General features: G+C 35.2%; 1 protein-coding gene and 1 pseudogene across 2 annotated transcripts; one reads left to right on the top strand and one right to left on the bottom strand.

The window, feature by feature from the left end:
* Positions 1-783: 783 nt before the first annotated feature.
* Positions 784-15,835, top strand: LOC120137419 (probable starch synthase 4, chloroplastic/amyloplastic). Of its 2 annotated transcripts, XM_039153169.1 has the most exons (17): positions 784-788; positions 3,836-4,006; positions 4,390-4,702; positions 5,139-5,220; positions 5,319-6,393; positions 10,517-10,568; positions 12,184-12,306; positions 12,376-12,451; positions 12,948-13,132; positions 13,214-13,408; positions 13,494-13,565; positions 13,660-13,869; positions 14,335-14,460; positions 14,771-14,920; positions 15,068-15,129; positions 15,228-15,303; positions 15,463-15,835. In XM_039153169.1, exons 2-17 carry the CDS (start codon positions 3,840-3,842, stop codon positions 15,640-15,642), a joined length of 3,144 nt encoding a protein of 1,047 aa, XP_039009100.1. In that variant the 5' UTR covers positions 784-788; positions 3,836-3,839; the 3' UTR covers positions 15,643-15,835. The 2 variants fall into 2 exon arrangements, with proteins under 2 accessions (XP_039009100.1, XP_039009101.1); XM_039153170.1 differs by lacking the exons at positions 14,771-14,920; positions 15,068-15,129; positions 15,228-15,303; positions 15,463-15,835 and adding an exon at positions 14,531-14,635 and having other exon boundaries at positions 14,335-14,489.
* A 705-nt stretch (positions 15,836-16,540) lies between these two features.
* Positions 16,541-17,485, bottom strand: LOC120137421 (annotated as a pseudogene).
* Between the last annotated feature and the right edge of the window lie 2,118 nt (positions 17,486-19,603).

The raw sequence follows: 19,603 nt of genomic DNA, 5'->3' as shown, positions 1-19,603 counted from the left end.
TCTCATATTGATTTATTGTGTATAAAGTAATAACTAAGATTCTAGTAAATAGGCTTGCTAATATATTTTCTAGTATGATTACTATGAATCAAACGACATTTGTTTAGGGGCGTAGCATTGATAATACCCTCTTGGCCCAGGAACTTGTTAAAGGTTATGGGAGAAAATCTCTCTCTCCTAGATGCTCATTGAAGATTGATTTGAGGAAGACATTTGACTCTGTGCATTGGGGTTTCATTATTTAGATTCTTGAAGCTCTTAACATGCCTTTATAGTTTAAGAAGTGGGTTCAGGCATGTTTCACAGCTTCAATATTTCCCATTTCTTTTAATGGTAGCTTGGTTGGATTTTTTAAGGGTTTCAGTGGTATTAGACAAAGGGATCCTCTCTACCCTTTACATTTTATGCTTGTTATGAACGTTCTTTCGAAAATGCTTGATGTGGCTATTGCGAATGAGATTTTTAAATTATATCCTAAATGCAAGAAGTTGGGTTGACTAACTTGTGTTTTGTTGATGATTTGTTAATCTTCTGTAAAAGGACCTTAGATTCTATTGTTGATGTATTCAGTGTCCTGGATTACTTATATTCTTATTTTGGTCTGAGGCTAAATGCTACTAAAAGTAAAGTTTTCATTTCATGCGTTATGTGGATCAAATAGAGGAAATTAAGTAGATTACGAGGTTTCAAATAGGGAAATTACATGTTCATTACCTTGGAGTTCCTTTGGTAACAAGGAAGCTCTCTGATAGTGATTATTCTCATTTGATTGACAAGATTAAAGACAAGTTGAGGGTGTAGGGTGTAAACATCTTAGTTATGCTGGCATAGCTCAACTTATTCGTTATGTTCTCTTTAGCATCTCTGGTTATGGTGTAGACAATTTATTCTCCCTCAATCGGTTATTAAAAAAGTTGATCAACTTTGCTCGAGATATTTCTAGAAAGGCGAGGATATTGCTACCTCTGGTGCTCGGGTTAACTAGCGTCAGATTTTCACTTTAAGGTCTGAGGGTGTCCTTAGGCTTAGGGATACTAAGAGTTGAAATAAGGCATGCTCCTTTCTTATTCGAAAAATTTTGGTTGGGGAAGGATCGTTGTGGGTGGTTTGGTTAAATGCCCATATTTTTAAAGGGGTCGAGTTTTGGTAAGTGGAGGATAAGCCTAATGCTACCGTATGCATTAGGAAATTGTTGGATTTGAGGGGTGTTGATATGCCTATCTTTGCCTCTGCTCCTAGTTTGACCTCTATAACTATCAGTTGGATCTGGTCTAGGATCAGGGAAGAATCTCCTAAAGTTCTTTGGCATAGGACTTTGTGGTTCTCTTATCAAGTCCCAAAGCATTCGAACGACGGGTGGATGGCCATTTTTGGTAGACTTCCCACCAAGGATAGGTTATTGAGTATGAGGCTGGGAGTGGATGAAAGTTGTGCTTTCTACAATGGCTTTGAGACTATGAATCACCTTTTCTTTGAGTGTTCCTACTCAAAGAATAAATGAGAGGCTATTTTGGCGAAATGTAATATGGCTATGCATGCATTGGATTGAGATGTTGAGCTTTAGTGGGCTTCGACCTACCTTAAGGGTAAATCCTTACTTACTTTTATCATCAAGGTAGCTAGTAATTCTTGTGTTTATTGTATTTGAGATGAAAGAAATAGAAGACAATTTAGGGGTGTAAGGAGGATGGGTGATGAGATTTTGAATGTTATTGTGTTGATTGTTAGGATTAAAGTTGCACATAGTTGTATAGATGTGAATGATGATGTAAATAGAGGATTATGTTCTAAGTGGGGAATTGTTTGCAGGGGCTGATTTTGTGTTGTTCCCGTTACTTTGTAGCAGTTTTTACTTCATTTACTTGGATAATTATTGTAGTTAATATATTTGTTTCAACGGTTATTAACAGGATGATATTAAAATAATAAAATGAATCTTATGGCATTTTAAATGATAACATAATAAACATTATTTTTAAAAAAATAGACATTTAAAATAAACAAAATATATAATTTAAATGCACATTTTTCAATTAAATTTATAAAAGAAATCTTTTGAAAGATATATTTTATAAGATACATCTATACTAATTTAATACATTTTCAAGTAAAATATCTAATATTTATACTGTCAAACTCAAATGAAAATTATATAAATTTTAATTTATAAAATAAAAAAATAATTTAAAAATATTTTTCTAAATTCAAATCATCTTCATTTCTTCCAAGGTCTTAATTCCACTCAAGTACACCTTTATAAAAGTAAAGGCCCCCTTACACGTTCCTACTATTTCCTTTTTTATGTATTAGTTGTTCCTGTTAAACCATAATGAACAACTTATAACTATGACAAAAATGATATGCGAACCTTTTATACTTTTAAAAAATTTAATGTGGCATTTATATTTTTTTAATATAGTACTTTAGTTTAAAAAAGAATTTAATGCGATCATTTGATTAACTTTTTTATTATTGACTAATGATTTCGTTAATTTTTATTAATATGGATGTTTTTATCAAATTTGTTACGAAATGAATAATGTTTATAGTTGTTGAATGAGACATAAATAATCAATTACTGGTTGTATAAGTAATTATTGAAGGAGAAGGAAAATAATCATAAGATGATTTTTGTAGAATCTTATGGTTGATACTAAAATCAGTCAATGACAAAAAATATTAATCAGAAGATAACATTATTTTTTTGAGTTAAAGGATACATTAAAAGAAAAAAGTATGAGGGTTACATTATTCTTTTAAAGTACATAGGCTTGTACTCTTTTACCTATAATTATATTATAAATATTAGAAAAATAGAAATTATATATATATATATATATATTAAAATCCAAGATTAATCCTTGTATTATATTAAACAATTGATTTTTTAAATAATAATTATAAGGTTTAACATAAAAATAAATGTCTAAATTATACCCAAAATTGATTTTTGATGTCTAATGATTTTTTTATTATTAAAAATAGATACTTAATGTTTTCTCATTAGACTTTTAGGTGTCAACGGTTAAAAAAATCACTAAATAACATGTGTTATGTTTATATATTTTTTAAAAATATTTTTTAAAAATATTTTTTAAAAATTTTATTTTAAAAATCTGAACGTGAATGTGTTATTTAATGATTTTTTAACGGTCCTAAAATATAACAAAAAAACATTAGACAATTAATTTTAATAAAAAATTAAATACCAAAAATTAATTTTAAATATAATTTAATCACTCATTCTTATATCAAGCCTAATTATATTATCCTAATAAACAATTGAACACTAACACCAGATCAGTACAATTCTCCTCCCTTGGATTAAGATAAGGTTTCAAACAACATAAGCTAACACCGTGACAAAATATTCAATCATTAGAGAGAGGCCAATTCTTTTTCCAATAAAGTTAATAAATGTATATTGGAAAATAATAATAAAAATTCACTAAATTTATTTGTTGGTGAATAAAATTAATTTTACAATATGAGATGCTATATTTCTATTTTTGAATAAAATTAATGATTCAAATCTTAAAATCATCAAATATATAAATTGAGTTAAAAATTATTAAAAATTTAAAATATTTGATTAAAATTAATTAATTATTAAATTGAATATGGATAATTATAAAAAAAACCGTTATCTCCCGTAGGATATTATCAGAATTTAAGATATTTATCTCAGCATTTTAAATATATTTATTATATATATTTTTCATTTTTGTTAATGGTGAACTTTGGTTCCCGGCAGCAAGCTAACCCTGTGCCAAAGAAAACGGTTTATTCCTACTCTCCTTTAAACGACTCTTCTCACGCATTTCAAATTAAAGAGAAGAATGTCTGCGAAGTTATCGACCTGCTTTTTCAGCCATGGCTTTTGCAGTTTGAATAACAATGATGTTGATAATAATAATTATAATAAGAATCTCAATATGAGATTGTTGTTTTTGCCTTCCACTCGCTTTCTCCCAGCTTCTTGCAGAATGCGGCAACGAAATATCAGGTATTTTTCTTAAACATAACGATTTTACTCTCTTTTCTGGTTTAATATGTTGTTAAGGCACTATTTCGGTTTGATTTTGAGATTTTTTTTTTTATTGAGGAGGACTTTGTTTGGCTTATATTTAGCGAAGACTAGTTGTTATTTTGCTAGAAATTTGATTTTTTAGTGAAGATATATGGCCCAAATTAGTAAATCTATTGGTTTCTGGTTAGTAAATGAGATTGATTAATAATGAGTTAATGACTGATAATCGGTGTTTCTTGAACAGTTCGTCGTGTAACTGTTGATTTTTACATCATGTTAATTTACTATTAATCAACAACTGGAGTATGCTTTTCTGTTGATGTATGATCCACTTTTTTTTTTTATTGATTTTTATGCAGTGCTAATAATAAAAGACAACGAGGGAAGAAACCTCCCTCTGAGCAGATTCCGATAAGTGCAGAGTTGCAGCCAATTGGCGATGAGGAATCCGAACCTGAAGACTCTGCCATAAATGGAGTTGACATGGAGTATTTTGTAACTCGTGAAACTAATTGTAAAGATGATGTTGACACTGTGACAGATATAGAACATATCGATGGACATAATCTGGGAACTCTATCTGTCTCTGCCATTGAGACTAACGGAAGTGTGGAGCATATCAATGAACAGATTGCAAACGGCCTTGTGCTGCCTGCTGTGACAAGAGCTTTGGTACTCTCATTTACCAATAAGTATTTTGTGAATCTGGGCTCAGATTGTGTTGCTTGGTGCTACTCTTTTTTTTTGTCTATTTTGATATTTTAATATGTTTTGTCAATCTTTTTTCACTTTTACTTGGTGAAGTGGAAGAATATTTGAACACATTTACCTTTGCTTAATTTTGTATCCTGCAATTATAGTAGTTATTGGTTCTCGTTAATAATCAATATTCATAATTTTTTTTAATCTCATTCTTAAAAAGCAGTGATTTGAGTTATTTGTTGATGCATTATCCTGTAGAGTTATGGACATGTCAGGTTTTGGGAGAAACAATTATTATGGAACTATTAAATATATGTTGTCATATGCCTCTTTATTATGTTTTCTTCATGGTAACTATGTAAATTGAAGTTTTGAACATAAAACATTACTCATTTCTCTTTCGCAGGCCATAAACATTGATGAAGGACAACATCTCTCAGGTGTTCAACGAGAGGATTTGGTAGTCATGATGAAAAATGCAGAGAGAAGTAGGATATCTTGCTATTAAGAAACTGTTGAATTCTATCCATATATTACAATTTTGGTATGTACCTTTACATAACTTCATTTGTTTCCAAATATTTAGATATACTTCTTCTCGATCGAGCTCGGGTTCATGCACTAGAAGATATTCGTAAAATTCTTGGTGAGAAGGAGACATTGCAAGGAGAAATTAACACTTTGGAAATGAGATTGGCAGAGGCTGATGCACGGATTAAAGTTGCTTCCCACAAAAAGATGCAAGTTGAGCTCCTAGAAGTTCAGTTAGAGAAGTTGCGAAATGAGTTGATCGCCAGGGGTGAACTTGAACTGTATGAGAATAAAAATGATTTTTTGAACGAGGAAGCACATTTAGCACATGATAGTCATGCTCATCATCTTAGCAAAGAGGTTCATACATTGAGGACAGAGAATCTAGCCCTAAAAGATGATATCCAAGCACTTAAGTCTATGATTAGCAATGTCAAAAACACTGATGATCGCATGGCAACACTGGAAAGTGAATGCTCTTTACTAGAGTCCTCTGTGAAGGATTTGGAGTCTAAATTGTTGGTTTCCCAGCAAGACTCTTCAAAAATTTCTACTCTAAAGGTTGAATTCCATGGGCTATGGGAAAAGGTAGAAAATTTACAACACTCACTGGATCAGGCAACTAAACAGGCCGATCAAGCCATTTTAGTGTTAGAGCAAACCCAGGATCTTCGAAAGAAGGTTGATAAATTGGAGGAATCTCTTGAAGAGGCTAATGTCCATAAGGTGTCATCCGGGAAAATGCAACAATATAATGAAATAATGCAGCAAAAGATAAAACTATTAGAGGAGCGTCTTCAAAAGTCTGATCAAGATATATATTCTTATGTCCAGTTATATCAAGAATCTCTAGAGGAATTTCAAGACACACTTAATAGTTTGAAAGAAGAGAGCAAGAAAAGGGCAGCAAATGGACCTGTTGATATGCCTTGGGAATTTTGGAGCTGCTTATTGCTTACTATTGATGGTTGGGTGCTGGAGAAGAAAATATCAAACAGTGATGCAAAGCTTTTGAGAGAACTGGTGTGGAAGAAGGACCGACGCATTTGTGATGCATATATAGCATGCAAAGAAAAGAATGAGCGTGAAGTTGTATCTACATTTCTCCGGCTGACATCATCACAAGCTAGGTATTTACCTTTAACTAGTCAATTTTTCTTCATTATTGTGTTTCTTTTTTTTTATAAGAATTAAAGGCCTCATTAAAAAAACCCTTTTTAATTAAAGGAGCTTGAAAGAAATCTCCTTAATCATTGGAAGGAGAAAAAGAGTGCCTTAGAATTTCATTCAACAACTTAAAAACATAAGATACATCCAGGACAACACCACTATCTAAAACATAAAACCATACAACACCCTCAAGCAACCAAAAACAACAACACTAGCTTAGACTAAACGTACTAAGCTAGGTCCCCAGCATCTGATGGTGAGTCCTGATTACCAAACTAGCGAAACTATTACAAAGTTAGACCCAATACAACCCAAAGAAAAATAAAAAAACAATACAACAATAAACCTGCTACACTCAACCGATCCCCTGCTTAGCTAGCCTGTCAGCCTCCATATTACAACTCCTAGGAATCCATTTAAGAACACAACCCTTAGCATAAATTGAAGCCCCAATTTCCTCCACCAGATCACTTAAAAAAATAGGGGCAGATTGCTACTTTAAAATCCATTCCACTGCATTTTTGCAATCACTCTCTATAATTAGTCTTCCCTTATTAGCCCAATCAAACAATAGAAGAAATCAATTCCTTCTTTAATAGCTTTCAGTTATGCCAAAGTAGGAAGAACAGGCCCTACTGCAGTAGAGAAAAAGACTAAGGAACAACTGTTAGAATCTCTCAAAATACCTCCAATTCCACCTTGCATCCCATCTCCACTAACTGCCCCATCCACATCGAGTTTAAACACATCCGTTGGAGGAGGAGACCAGCCAATAACCTTCTTTGGAGTAGAAGAAAGAAGAATTTTATCAGCCCGCGAAGGATCCCCTACTAGAAGGCCTGTCTGAATCCGAACAGTAGGGTATTTAGCTAAATACCATTTAGCCAATTTAAATCTAATGATAAAGTACAAAATCGAGCTGTCAAAATTCCCATTTTCAAACACGACCAGATTCCTTGCCTTCCAAATTGTTCAGAAAAACAACAACCGGGATGAACCTCCAAATAGGAGAATTCTGCCTAAGGTTCGGCCAAGAACAAAAAAGGGAAGAAGGATCTTGAGGCAAAACAGTAGAGATCTCCCATAACCTTAGAAATTTGATCCACATTTCCCTAGCAACATAACACAATAAGAACAGGTGTTCAATGGTTTCTTCATGTGAATGGCATAGGGGACAAAGCACATCTGCCGTGAGAATCCCTCTTTTTTTTAATTCCACTCTCACTGCTACTTTGCGATGAAAAATCTGCCACAAAAAAGTTTAAACTTTAGAGGGGCCAATCCAGCCCAAACCCACTTATTCCACTCAAAACTTCTTTAGAACTGCCATATAATGTCAATCTACAAGACTTGACCGAGAACATACCATCCCCCTTTCCCGACCAACCCAGAAAATCATCCACAGAATCAGAAAACTTAACATTGTCAATCAATGACATTAAATTGATCCACTGGTCCAATTCTCAATCTCATAGATTTCTTCTTAATTGAATATTCCAGACCTAAACATTATTTTCAAACCCACCAAACTCAGAAACCTTCCCCCATTTATTAGTCGACAAAGCAAAAATTATGGGGAATTGAATTTTTAAAGACAAATTAGTAACCCAAACATCAGTCCAAAAAGCTATCGACCTACCGTTTCCCACTTGGATCTTTGAATTATCTCTCAAACAGTCTCCAATCAAATCATTTTTCGCATAGTTACTCAGGATACCTCTCCATATCCAAGAATCTAAAGATGAAGCAACACTAGAAATTGAAAGAGACAGATTACTAACATTGTTTTTGCAGCAAATCAACTTTTTCCATTGACTATTCTTTTCATTAACAAATTTCCAAACCTATTTCCCAAGCAGGACTCTATTAATCAAACTTAAATCAAGGATTCCCAAACCTCCTCTTCGAAAGGTTGACAAACCGATTTCCAATTCACCCAGTGAATTCGTTTCTTAGCATGATCATCTCCCCAAAGGAAGTTAGCCATCAAAGAATTCAACTTCTGAGTCACTTTTAGTGGTATTTTGAAAATAGAGAGAGAAAATCGACAAGGAGGACAACACAGATTTAACCAATACGAGTCTTCTCGCCAACGACAACGAACTAGCTTTCCAACCTGCTAGTTTCTTATTAAAATTCTGGATTACAGGTTCCCACATACCCTCAGAATTCTTCCTTGTACCAATCGGCAAACCAAGATAAGACATGGGAAAAGACCCCACTCCACAGTCCGCTTTCTTAGCCCAATCTTTTATCGTGTCAACTTCCAAATTAACGCCAAACAAAGTGCTCTTAGGTTTAAATGCAACCCTGACATAACACCGAACACCCTCAAAACTCTCATAATATTTAAAATCTGCATTGGAGAATCTCTGCAGAAAAGGATTAGATCATCTACAAACTGCAAATGTGTCAAATGGAAGGAAATATCAACTCTACCAATGCTAAACCCTTGAAAAAGACCTAGTGCAGCTGCCTTGATCAGCATTAAGTTTAAAAGTTTCCCAACTAAATTTAACAGAAGAGGGGACAAACTGCACCCTTGTCTCAACCCTTTACTGATGTGAAATTCCTCAGTAGGAGAGTCATTCACTAACACCGAAATTGAGGCTGAAGAGACACAACATTCAATCCAAGAGATCCATTTCCCCCCAAAACCCATAACCTCCAAAACTCTCAATAAGATAGGTCATTCAACCGAATCATAAGCCCTACGAAAATCAACTTTGAAAACAGCTCTTTTCCTCCTAGTTTCGTCCAATGGTCAATGTCTTCATTTTCCAAAAGAGCACAGTTAATCAATTGCCTACCCGAAATAAATGCAAACTGCGAAGGGCTTACCAAGCTATTAATAATCGCAACAAGCCTTTTCGAGAGTATTTTGGAAACAATTTTGTATAGACTTCCAACAAGACTAATGGGTCTGAAGTCTTCAATGCCCTCTAGATTCACTTTCTTGGGGATTAGACTAATAAAAGAGTGATTAACCCCATTTTCCCATTTTTTACCTCTGTGAAAATCTTGAACAAATTTCATGATATATCCTTCAATATAGGTCAGAATTTTTTTTAAAAAACCCATAGTATACCCATCCAGACCCGGTGCCTTGGCACTGTCCGAATAAAAGACAGTTTCCTACACTTCCTGTTCAGAAAACTCAACTTCTAAACCATCCTTTTGTTTATCAGTCAATTTAGCAAAATTCAGATTGATTTCATCCACCTCCAGAGTTGAATTTGCATTGTAATTTACTTTAAAATAATCTGCGATAGCTGCTCTAATCTGACTCGGATCAACAATAACTTCCCCAACCACTTTTAACGACGAAATGGCATTCACTCTGTTCCTATTGAGAGCACATAAGTGATAAAATCAGGTATTTCTATCCCCATCCTTTATCCACTTAAGTCGTGACTTTTGAAGCCAGATACTTTCCTCCTTCCTATGCAAATCCCACAATTCATTCCTCCAAAACAATAGCTGACCCCAATCTTGTGCAGATTCCCCCCACCTTGAGACCTCAATTCCAAATCATTAATCTTGTTTTCCAAATCTGAAATCTGTTCGGAAATCCCCAAGTTATTAGTGATTGGCCACTTTTTAATCACTTTCTTTATTCCTTGAAGTATACTCAGCAGTCCCCTTCGGGCATTCTCCTTCTTTAAATTAGTGACTGCATTCTGAACCATCCCAGCAAACCCTTCTTCCTCTAGTAAGTAGTTGAAAAAACGGAAAGGCTTAGGACCCCAATTTTTGAATTCTACTTCTAGCACCAGAGGATTATGATCAGATAGGGATTTCGGCAACAATTTTTGATTAACTTTTGGAAATTTCTGGAAGAAGGCAACACTTAATAGAAACCGATCAAGTCTTATCCAAGTGGAAAACTCCCTATTATTACACCAAGTAAATCTCCCTCCAATTAACGGGAGATCCATAAGATTAAGATTTTGGACAAAGTAGTTAAAGAGATCCATAGAATGCCAGTTTTGAGCCTCTCCAATTTTTTCCTCTGGATCTAGATACGCATTGAAGTCCCCCCTAAGCATTATTGTTGTTTCTTAACTTGTTGTTGATCTTTAGTTCAGGGTTGCATGTTGTTCATATCGCTGCTGAGATGGCACCAGTTGCCAAGGTAAAACTTAGCCCCTCATATTTTTTTGCTTTCTTGGCTAATCTTAATGAAAGTACATTAAAAGTCTTATCCTTTTTGGTATGTTTTCACCTTCAAAACCTTAACCCATCTACATATCTGATGTTGTACTCCCATTAATTAGCTTGACTTCTTATATGATTAAGTATTGATTATGCTCAAAAAGAAAATAAATATGTTTATTAGATTGGTAGTTTCTTTCTATTTATTGTGAATATTTCCCTGGTTCCTGTGCCTTGCATATTTTTTCATTTTTTAGATTAAGACGCTATAAGTTGGAGGAGTATCCTTACATTTTGAAACAACTCTTTTCCCTATCTTGTGTGTTTTTTCATGTTCGCCTATGTATTCTCCTTTGTTACACTTTGTCTATTATGATTTTTTTGTGCATTCCCAGTTTCAGTTTTAGTTGTTTCTCATTTAATCATAATGGAAGACGCTGCAGTGTTTCCTCTGAAGTTTCATGTTTATTAGTTAATGCTAACAGAGGTACAGAGTCTACTGTTCTTTCCTTTTGGAGTCCAAGTACCAAGCAGTAGAGCAACGTCTTGGGTAATCTAATACTTTACAGCAAGGATTCTAGTGGGAAAGGTTGAGAACAAGTGAGACCTTCTAAAATACTAACGAAGTTGACACCTTCATTTTACTTGTTAATCTACATTCTTTTAATATGAAGTGCAAGTTTACAACTTTCTTAATAACGACAGTCCTTTTAGCAGTTCTCTTAGATCTCATTTCCCTAATATTTACCTTGATTAAACAAGCTTAAAGTTATCCATTTTACATTCCATGGTTTTCTGAGAAATTCAGCCTTAGCTATTCCAAACATCCCTACTGTAGCTTTCCTTTTTGCGCTTAATTACCAAGAAAAAAAGCTCTTTGCAAAGTCCTCACTGGAACTGTCCATAAATGCTATACGTGGTTTCAATCTTCTCGAATGTAGTTTATTATAGTGTATAATCACCAAATTCTTATTACCTTTGCACTGCTGAAAGGTTGCTACTTCAGCGCTTGTGAGTGCATATTTGCGGTGTTGTGTTTGGACCTACATGCAGGGTTTCAAATCGCGGTCGCGTTTTCGGTTATTTCGGATTTACCGTGATTGCGGCAGTCCCGGGCGCTATTGCGGCTGTCGCGGACGTTATTGCGGCCGTCGCGGGTAACTCGGACGGCGGCGAAACCGCTATATCGCGGCCGAAATCACGGTCGCGGACCGTTTTTTAAAACCCTGCCTACATGGCTGGATAGCCGGCTGTTTTATGTGATTCTGAGTGTCTCGGTGGTGATTACATTTTATTTCTGCGTTCTCTTTTCTATTTAAGTTAACAATCCACCCTTTGGATCTTTGAGCACTTACTAAAAGCCATCTTTAAATCTCAAGCTCTTTGTTGGATTCTGTATTTTATCTGCTTATGGAAATGATTCCTAGATTTCTAATACTAAGAAATGAATTTTCGTTGATTGGTTTGTGATTTAAGTTTCTAGCTTTTACAAATTACAATATTATTCTACTTGCATAGTCGTACATGTTAGATTTGACTATTAATTGTTATTTTTCTTTTTTATAAGTTATGTCAATTCAATAATTTTTAATCAGGTTGGCGGTTTAGGGGATGTTGTGACGGGTCTTGGTAAAACATTGCAGAAGAAAGGTCACCTTGTAGAGATTGTTCTCCCGAAATATGATTGTATTCAATATGATGGAATTCTTAACTTAAGGGTATGTAGAGAAACACTTACTAATGTATGTTTGTGATGATTTTATTTTATTAATTTATTTTTGGTACAGGTCTTAGATGTAACGGTAGAGTCATATTTTGATGGCAAACTGTTTCAAAATAAAATTTGGGTTGGTACCGTTGAAGGTGAGAATTTTTTTTTGAAAAAAAGGTACGCGAAGCTCTTGTACTTTTTTAAAAAAACTAATATAATTCTCGTACTATTTTTTCTCTTAATGTGGCATTCCCTAGAGAAAAAAAAATTAATGTGACCCTTTGACCAACGTTTCTACAAAACCATTAGGATGCTCAAAGTCAACCATAAGTTTCTACAAAACCGTCTCCATGATTCTTTTCCTTCCCCTTCAACAATTGCCCATGCAACCGAAACTGATTATTTCCGTCTCTACCGACAGGCACAAGAATTAATGGAGCCGTTGGTCAATGAAGGAAGATATTGGTCAAAGGGCCATATTAGGTTCTTTTTTGAGTTGAAGAGCTACATTAAGAGAAAAAAATAGTACGAGGGTCACATTGATTTTTTTTCCAAGTGCAGGGGCTTTGCGTATCCTTTTACCATTTTTTCCCCTTTCAATTCCATGCTATCTATTAGCTACGCATTCTAATGCAATTTAATTCACAGGTCTTCCGGTTTATTTTATTGAGCCTCATCATCCCAACAAGTTCTTTTGGAGAGGACAATATTATGGAGAGCATGATGATTTCAAGCGTTTTTCATATTTCAGTCGTGCGGCACTCGAGTTGCTTCTTCAAGCCGGCAAGAAACCAGATATAATTCATTGCCATGATTGGCAGACAGCTTTTGTTGTACGACATTTTAGCTTCATGTTTCTTTTGGCACCTTGATTTAATAATGTTCCGTTTAGGGAAGCGTTTCTTCATTTTCAGGCACCACTTTACTGGGAATTGTATGCTCCAAAAGGTTTAAATTCTGCTCGAATATGTTTTACTTGCCACAATTTCGAGTACCAAGGGGCTGCATCTGCTTCGGAATTGGCATCATGTGGTCTGGATGCCGAGCAGTTAAATAGACCTGATAGAATGCAAGATAACACATCACATGATAGGGTCAATCCTGTTAAGGTGCTGAAATCACTGGTTTGGCTATAAGCCGATTGCAAATATCACTACTTATTGAAAATAGAGTTTGTTGTGTATTCTTTTTCAGGGTGCAATTGTGTTCTCAAACATAGTGACAACAGTATCACCTACTTATGCACAAGAGGTCCGAACAGCTGAGGTATGAATATTTTGTAGTTTTTCTTTCAACATGGCCGGTCTTCTTTTATGATTTTAAGGTTAAACTGCAGAATCATGCCCCCTAACTTTTACAGGGAGGAAAAGGCCTCCATTCAACACTTAATTTTCACTCAAGAAAGTTCGTGGGAATCTTAAATGGGATTGATACTGATGCATGGAATCCTGCAGCCGATAATTTTATCAAAGTGCAGTATAGTGCTAATGATATGCAAGGGAAAACAGAAAATAAAGCTGCCATCCAAAGGCAGCTAGGGCTTGCTTCTGCTGATGATCAACGGCCATTGGTAATTTTATTTCTAAATTTTTTATTTTTTATATAAAACGATGCAAAATTATCTCTAGCACCCTTTGTTTTAACCCTAATTTTCATGGAAATAAAGGCGTATAGTCTATTGCATAGCAACGGTATTGCGTATAAATTCATAACACAGGATGTTCTTTGTCTGCTATGCCCTTTTCCCCTATTGTTTTGCAGTTTTTTCGAGTTTATTTGCATTTTTTGCAGCAACTTAAATAAGGTTATAAATCGGACCGTCCGGCTTTCCGTTAGCAATTCTCAAAATTTAATCAATTTTGAGAATCTGTCTTTTGTTGGAGATGGCCTTCAAATCCTCATCTGATAAGAAACTATATGATCTAATCAAAACTGAATGTCAAAAATCAACTAATCTACCTCTCGTAGGAGGTTGTTATTATCCCTTAACCAAATGCTGCCAAAATTCTTACTAGAAATCTTTTACAATCGGTAGGTGGGCTGCATAACGAGATTGGTTCCACAAAAAGGTGTGCATCTAATCAAACATGCCATATATCGATCGTTGGAGATGGGCGGTCAGTTTGTACTTCTCGGTTCAAGTCCAGTTCCTCACATTCAGGTGAATCTCTACTGCTGTTCTGTGTAAAAGCTAATAGCAAATGGTGGCAAAGAAGATCTCATTACCAAAGTAGCTTTTTAAAAGATATGAACCAGTAAGGATAAGAAATTTCTTTCTGCATACATGAAACAAAGCAAAAAGAACTATAAGAACTCCATTCAAGCTTCGTTTCATGCATTAAACGATAATCGTCCATTTCCGGAGTTGTTTTATGTTAAGTTAATCCTTTTCCTGTTCAATGCTTTCATTATTCGACACCGTAATTAGATCGAGATTCTTTCCTTTATGTTTTCCTTTTTCTTGTTTGCAGAGGGAATTTGAGGGTATAGCAAGCCAATTTCAACATCACGAACACGTCAGACTGATACTAAAATACGACGAGTCTCTTTCTCATTCCATTTTTGCAGCATCCGACATGTTCATCATTCCATCTATTTTTGAGCCTTGTGGCCTTACACAGGTATGCTCCAAACTTCAGGCTTAACAATCTTGTTGAACAAAGAACAACTAGACCGAAACATGTGTTACCCTTAAAGGGTCAACCATTTGAATATCTGATCTGTTTAAGTTTCTCTTTTTCTAATTTATGATTGACATGTTCATCCAGATGATAGCAATGAGATATGGTTCGGTACCCATTGCAAGAAAAACCGGCGGCCTAAATGACAGGTGAACAACTTTATCTGATTTATGCATGTCAATCCACTAATATGAAGTTAATTGACTGAAAAATTATGAGCTTGTTCTTTTGTAATTTTCTTCCGTAGCGTTTTTGATGTCGACGACGAGACTATCCCTCGCAAAATTCGAAATGGATTTACGTTCATAACTCCTGATGAACAGGTAACCCTGGGATTCTTTGAATATAAATAACCAGCATTTAAACTTCATTTCAGTTAATTTTTATTCTATCACCCTATCCCAATCACCGATTCACTTTCCGATACCATTGGTTTTGCTCTCAACCATACTTGAATCTTGGATGATGTGAAAAACTGACAGGGAATAAACAGTGCACTGGAACGTGCATTTGATCTCTACAAGAACAACAAAGAGAACTGGAAACAACTCGTTCAGAAGGACATGAAAATGGATTTCAGCTGGGATTCTTCGGCATCACAGTACGAGGAACTTTACACCAAGTCCCTTTCCCGAGCCAAAGCAGCAGCGAGCAGCGCTTAAGAGCATTGCTTGGGTGAGCGGAAAAGTGAAAGGGAATGATTCAATGAAGCAAGTCCGATTTGTCCATTCTACAGCCCAACAGTTGAAGATTCACAAGCTTATAAGTGAAGATCAGTAACGTTAAAGCTGCATCGAAATCAGTGGTACTCTTTGCACCTTTCAGCTCCGATTGTTGATAGTTACATTTTAATCACACTGTTCATATTTATGATAAAGGTTTTCTTTTTTGTGTCCACTCTCAGTAATTTTTATATCTTACATGGTTGCATGTAACATATTCTAGTTCTCAAAACACTTACTCTATTATAGATGGCTGGGAAGTGAGAAGAATACTTTGGAACATTTTGCAGTTTTATTCCTTCGCCTCACTGATGTAATAGTAGTCTCTCATTGTTTGGAAACGATTTCGTCCTTATCGATGTAATAGTGAATAGTCTTCTTTATAACAACACAGTGCTCTCGTATACCCAAATAAGAAAAGTAATAGGAAAATGATTGTAGTCTTCTTTATAATGACTGCACTCTGGTATTTGTATACGTAAATGAGAAAAGTAGAACCCGATTGCTATTATTAGCCTTCTTCTCGTTAAAGAAATAAAGGTAACTGAAAAATTAGGGAATTAATCGAGCAAAGAAGAGAATCAGATTCTGTTCTGAATCATAAAATTAATGGCTTGAACTTTATAGAGAGTTTTGACGGGGGGCATATAATAATAGGATGTTCGGAAACACAAACTAGGTCGATTCTGAAAGGTGTGAATTATTTGTTTTATTCAATAATGTTATCATAAATGATATATGTTAATGGTGTTATTACTAGCTAGACCGTTAATGTGGTTGACGAAGATGATATGGAGGAAACAAGTAAAAGCTCAGAAGGTAGGGGGAATAATAATATGAGTAGACAAAATTCACATGATGCTCTGATTGATTTGCAACAAATTTACATCACACAAACAAAGAAAAAACATAAAAATACAAATCCATTTCACACTCTTTGCTCACTTTCCGGGGACAAAGTTGGTGGCATAGGCCCAAGCATTGTTGTTAACCGGGTCGCAAGGTGGTCGGCCAAGTTCTCCAACGGACCCTTGCCGGTCACGATGGCCTGTACGAAGAACCCGAACATAGAGAACATAGCCAACCGGCCGTTCTTAATCTCTTTTACCTTGAGCTCAGCGAATGCTTCCGGGTCATCAGCAAGACCCAACGGGTCAAAGCTACCACCCGGGTACAACGGGTCGGTCACCTCACCGAGCGGTCCACCGGCAATACGGTAACCCTCGACGGCACCCATCAAAATAACTTGGCAAGCCCAGATGGCCAAAATGCTTTGAGCGTGGATCAAGCTCGGGTTACCCAAGTAATCGAGTCCACCCTCGCTGAAGATCTGCGAACCGGCCTTGAACCAGACCGCTTCGCCGAACTTGACTCCATTACGTGCCAAGAGCTCGGGGAAAACGCACCCGAGAGCACCCAACATGGCCCATCGGCAGTGGATGACTTCGAGTTCACGGTTCTTGGCGAAGGTTTCCGGGTCGGCTGAGAGTCCGGCGGTGTCCCAACCGTAGTCGCCGGGGAATTCTCCGGTCAAGTAAGATGGTGGATCACCGGAGAGTGGACCCAAGTACAAGACTCTGTCCGGACCGTACCATGGGCTGCCGGAGGGGACGGGCTTGGTGGTTTTCCTCATGGATAAACGGCCGCCGCCTTGGATGTCGGGGGTGGATGGGGAGAACTTCACCGCCTTACCGGCGAATGAAGGGGAAGAGAGAGCCATGGTGGAGACGGACATTGTTTAGGTTATAGATTTTCCTGTGAAGGGTGGATGTTGTTTCTTTCGGAGAATGATTTAAACGGGAAATCGAGCGGGGTTTATATAGGGAGCTCCGAGTAAGGTTCCTTATCTTCGTTGTGATCTTTATCTTTCATTTCATTGGAGGTTGGAGATTCTGGTGACGTTCTTGCATGTCCACTTGGCCCTCTTCCATCCACAGATTTCACTTACCTGGCTGCCATTGTTACACATCTTAGATTTTTTTTAAGAATCACTGGGTTGAGAGGGAAATTCGACTGTTGCAAAAAATTTCGAATCCTTTTTGTTTATTTATTTGACAAGTTTTTTGCACTTTTATTAGTATTGATAAATTCTACACCTTCTCCTCCATTGATGTTAAGCTTCTCCCTTATTCCATTTATATGGAATTTTCAGAGTGATGTTCATTGATGCTGAAATGATGACAATCTATAAATAATTTACGGATAAAAACAACTAAACAGTCATAAAATAAAGATAAAAATATTTAAATTTTGATGAAAATTCTTATTGTAAAAAATCATTATCAAATAAAAGCAATTCATTAGAATAAACTGGTTGAATGATCGCTCTTGTCTCTGCAGTATTTGATCTAGATTAATTGATTAATAGATTGAATATATGTGGTTATACAAAAATTGATAAAAACAATTCTATTATAATAGAAAACAAATTTTAAAAAATATAATTTTTCACTAATTAAATTACATTATTAAATTTTAAAATAAAATAAATTTTAAACCTTGAAAACTTTAATAAAATATAAATTAAAATGTTTGAATAACTGACAAGATATATTTTGCAATTTGCTGCAAGATTAAAAACTCTCATCAACAGATATGGTGGTGTTATCCGATAGATCACAAGTGGCAAAACCTCATTGGTTCAACAAACACCACTTAAAATTGATGGGGATTTTTTTATACGTTCAGTTCCACCTAAAAGTATCCAATGCTGACACGTGGCGTTGAAAGTGCCACGTAGACATTGAGAATCAAATTTCCATATAAACGTACAGAAATTCAGATGTAGACAGCCTTTGATAACACCCTTTCCTTTCCTCTTTCACGAGATGCATTAGAAAGTTTAGGGAAATTGATGAAACCAACTGATCCAGTGCTGTGGGTTCAATTATTGAATTATTCATTAATATTTTAATAAAAATAGATTTTAAATTTTATTAATAACCTTATTTAACTCTACTTAATAATAAAAATGAATTCAACAAATTGTGATAAGGAATAAGGATCACACGAGTTTAGAGATGATAAATGGAAGAGGTGGATACGGATATCCCTTCTCCTATCACATATTCATCTAATATTTTGTATTCACCAGCTATCCACTATTCACAGGTAAATTTTTTAAATTCATACATGCCGTGCGGATTCTCAAATACATCTCCACACTCACTATTCACCTAGATATCACCACCAATCTCATACCCGTCTATAACCGCTCATACCAACCAATTTGAGATAGAAAAACGATGGTCTTCAATTATAAAAATGTTTATACTTAATATTTGGTTAAATTACAAGTCCTAAAAATCTTAATAATAATCTCTGAAACTATACCTAAATTCATAATGATTCAAAATTTAAATGTTGGGTAGTTAGTGGATAGGTGGATGCGGCACGGGTAAGGTCTCAAACCCATCACTTACCCACTATTCACAACAGGTATGACTTTTTACATCCACACCGTCCACTACCCACTAAATTTATACGCATCCTCGTCCCAATTGAAACAGGTACATTGCAAAATCCATGAAATTATACTAATTTGCCATCCTTACTCCCTACACGAATTAGGACAGATCTTAACAATCAATAGTGAGATTAAATGTATTCAAACTAAGAACATGACATAGATTTTGTGTAACACCCATATCTTGTATACAGTCCCATATACGAGGTAGAAGTGCCACATCAAACTTATAAAACATATATTGTTTAAAAGTCGGTAAAATTTTGTTTCATTTAAAATAGACATTTAAAATAAATAATTACATTTAAAAACTATAATATAAAATATTTAAAATATTATTCATTCACCATATAATCAAAAGAGATCATATATATTCGAATCAGAGCATCAAAGTAAAAATATATACATGACAACTATGAATATCAAAAACATCAG

Source organism: Hibiscus syriacus, unplaced genomic scaffold (assembly GCF_006381635.1).
Source record: "Hibiscus syriacus cultivar Baekdansim isolate YM2019G1 unplaced genomic scaffold, ASM638163v2 tig00110670_pilon, whole genome shotgun sequence".
Lineage (NCBI taxonomy): Eukaryota > Viridiplantae > Streptophyta > Magnoliopsida > Malvales > Malvaceae > Hibiscus > Hibiscus syriacus.
Note: the sequence above shows the minus strand (reverse complement) of the source record. Positions and strands in the feature narration are given on the sequence as shown.

Coding starts and splice junctions, on each gene's coding strand:
- LOC120137419 (XM_039153169.1), top strand. CDS start 3,840: ATGTCTGCGAAGTTATCGACCTGCTTTTTCAGCCATGGCTTTTGCAGT. Junction 13,870..14,334: donor CTGATGATCAACGGCCATTG/GTAATTTTATTT, acceptor TACAATCGGTAG/GTGGGCTGCATAACGAGATT. Junction 14,921..15,067: donor AGCCTTGTGGCCTTACACAG/GTATGCTCCAAA, acceptor ATGTTCATCCAG/ATGATAGCAATGAGATATGG.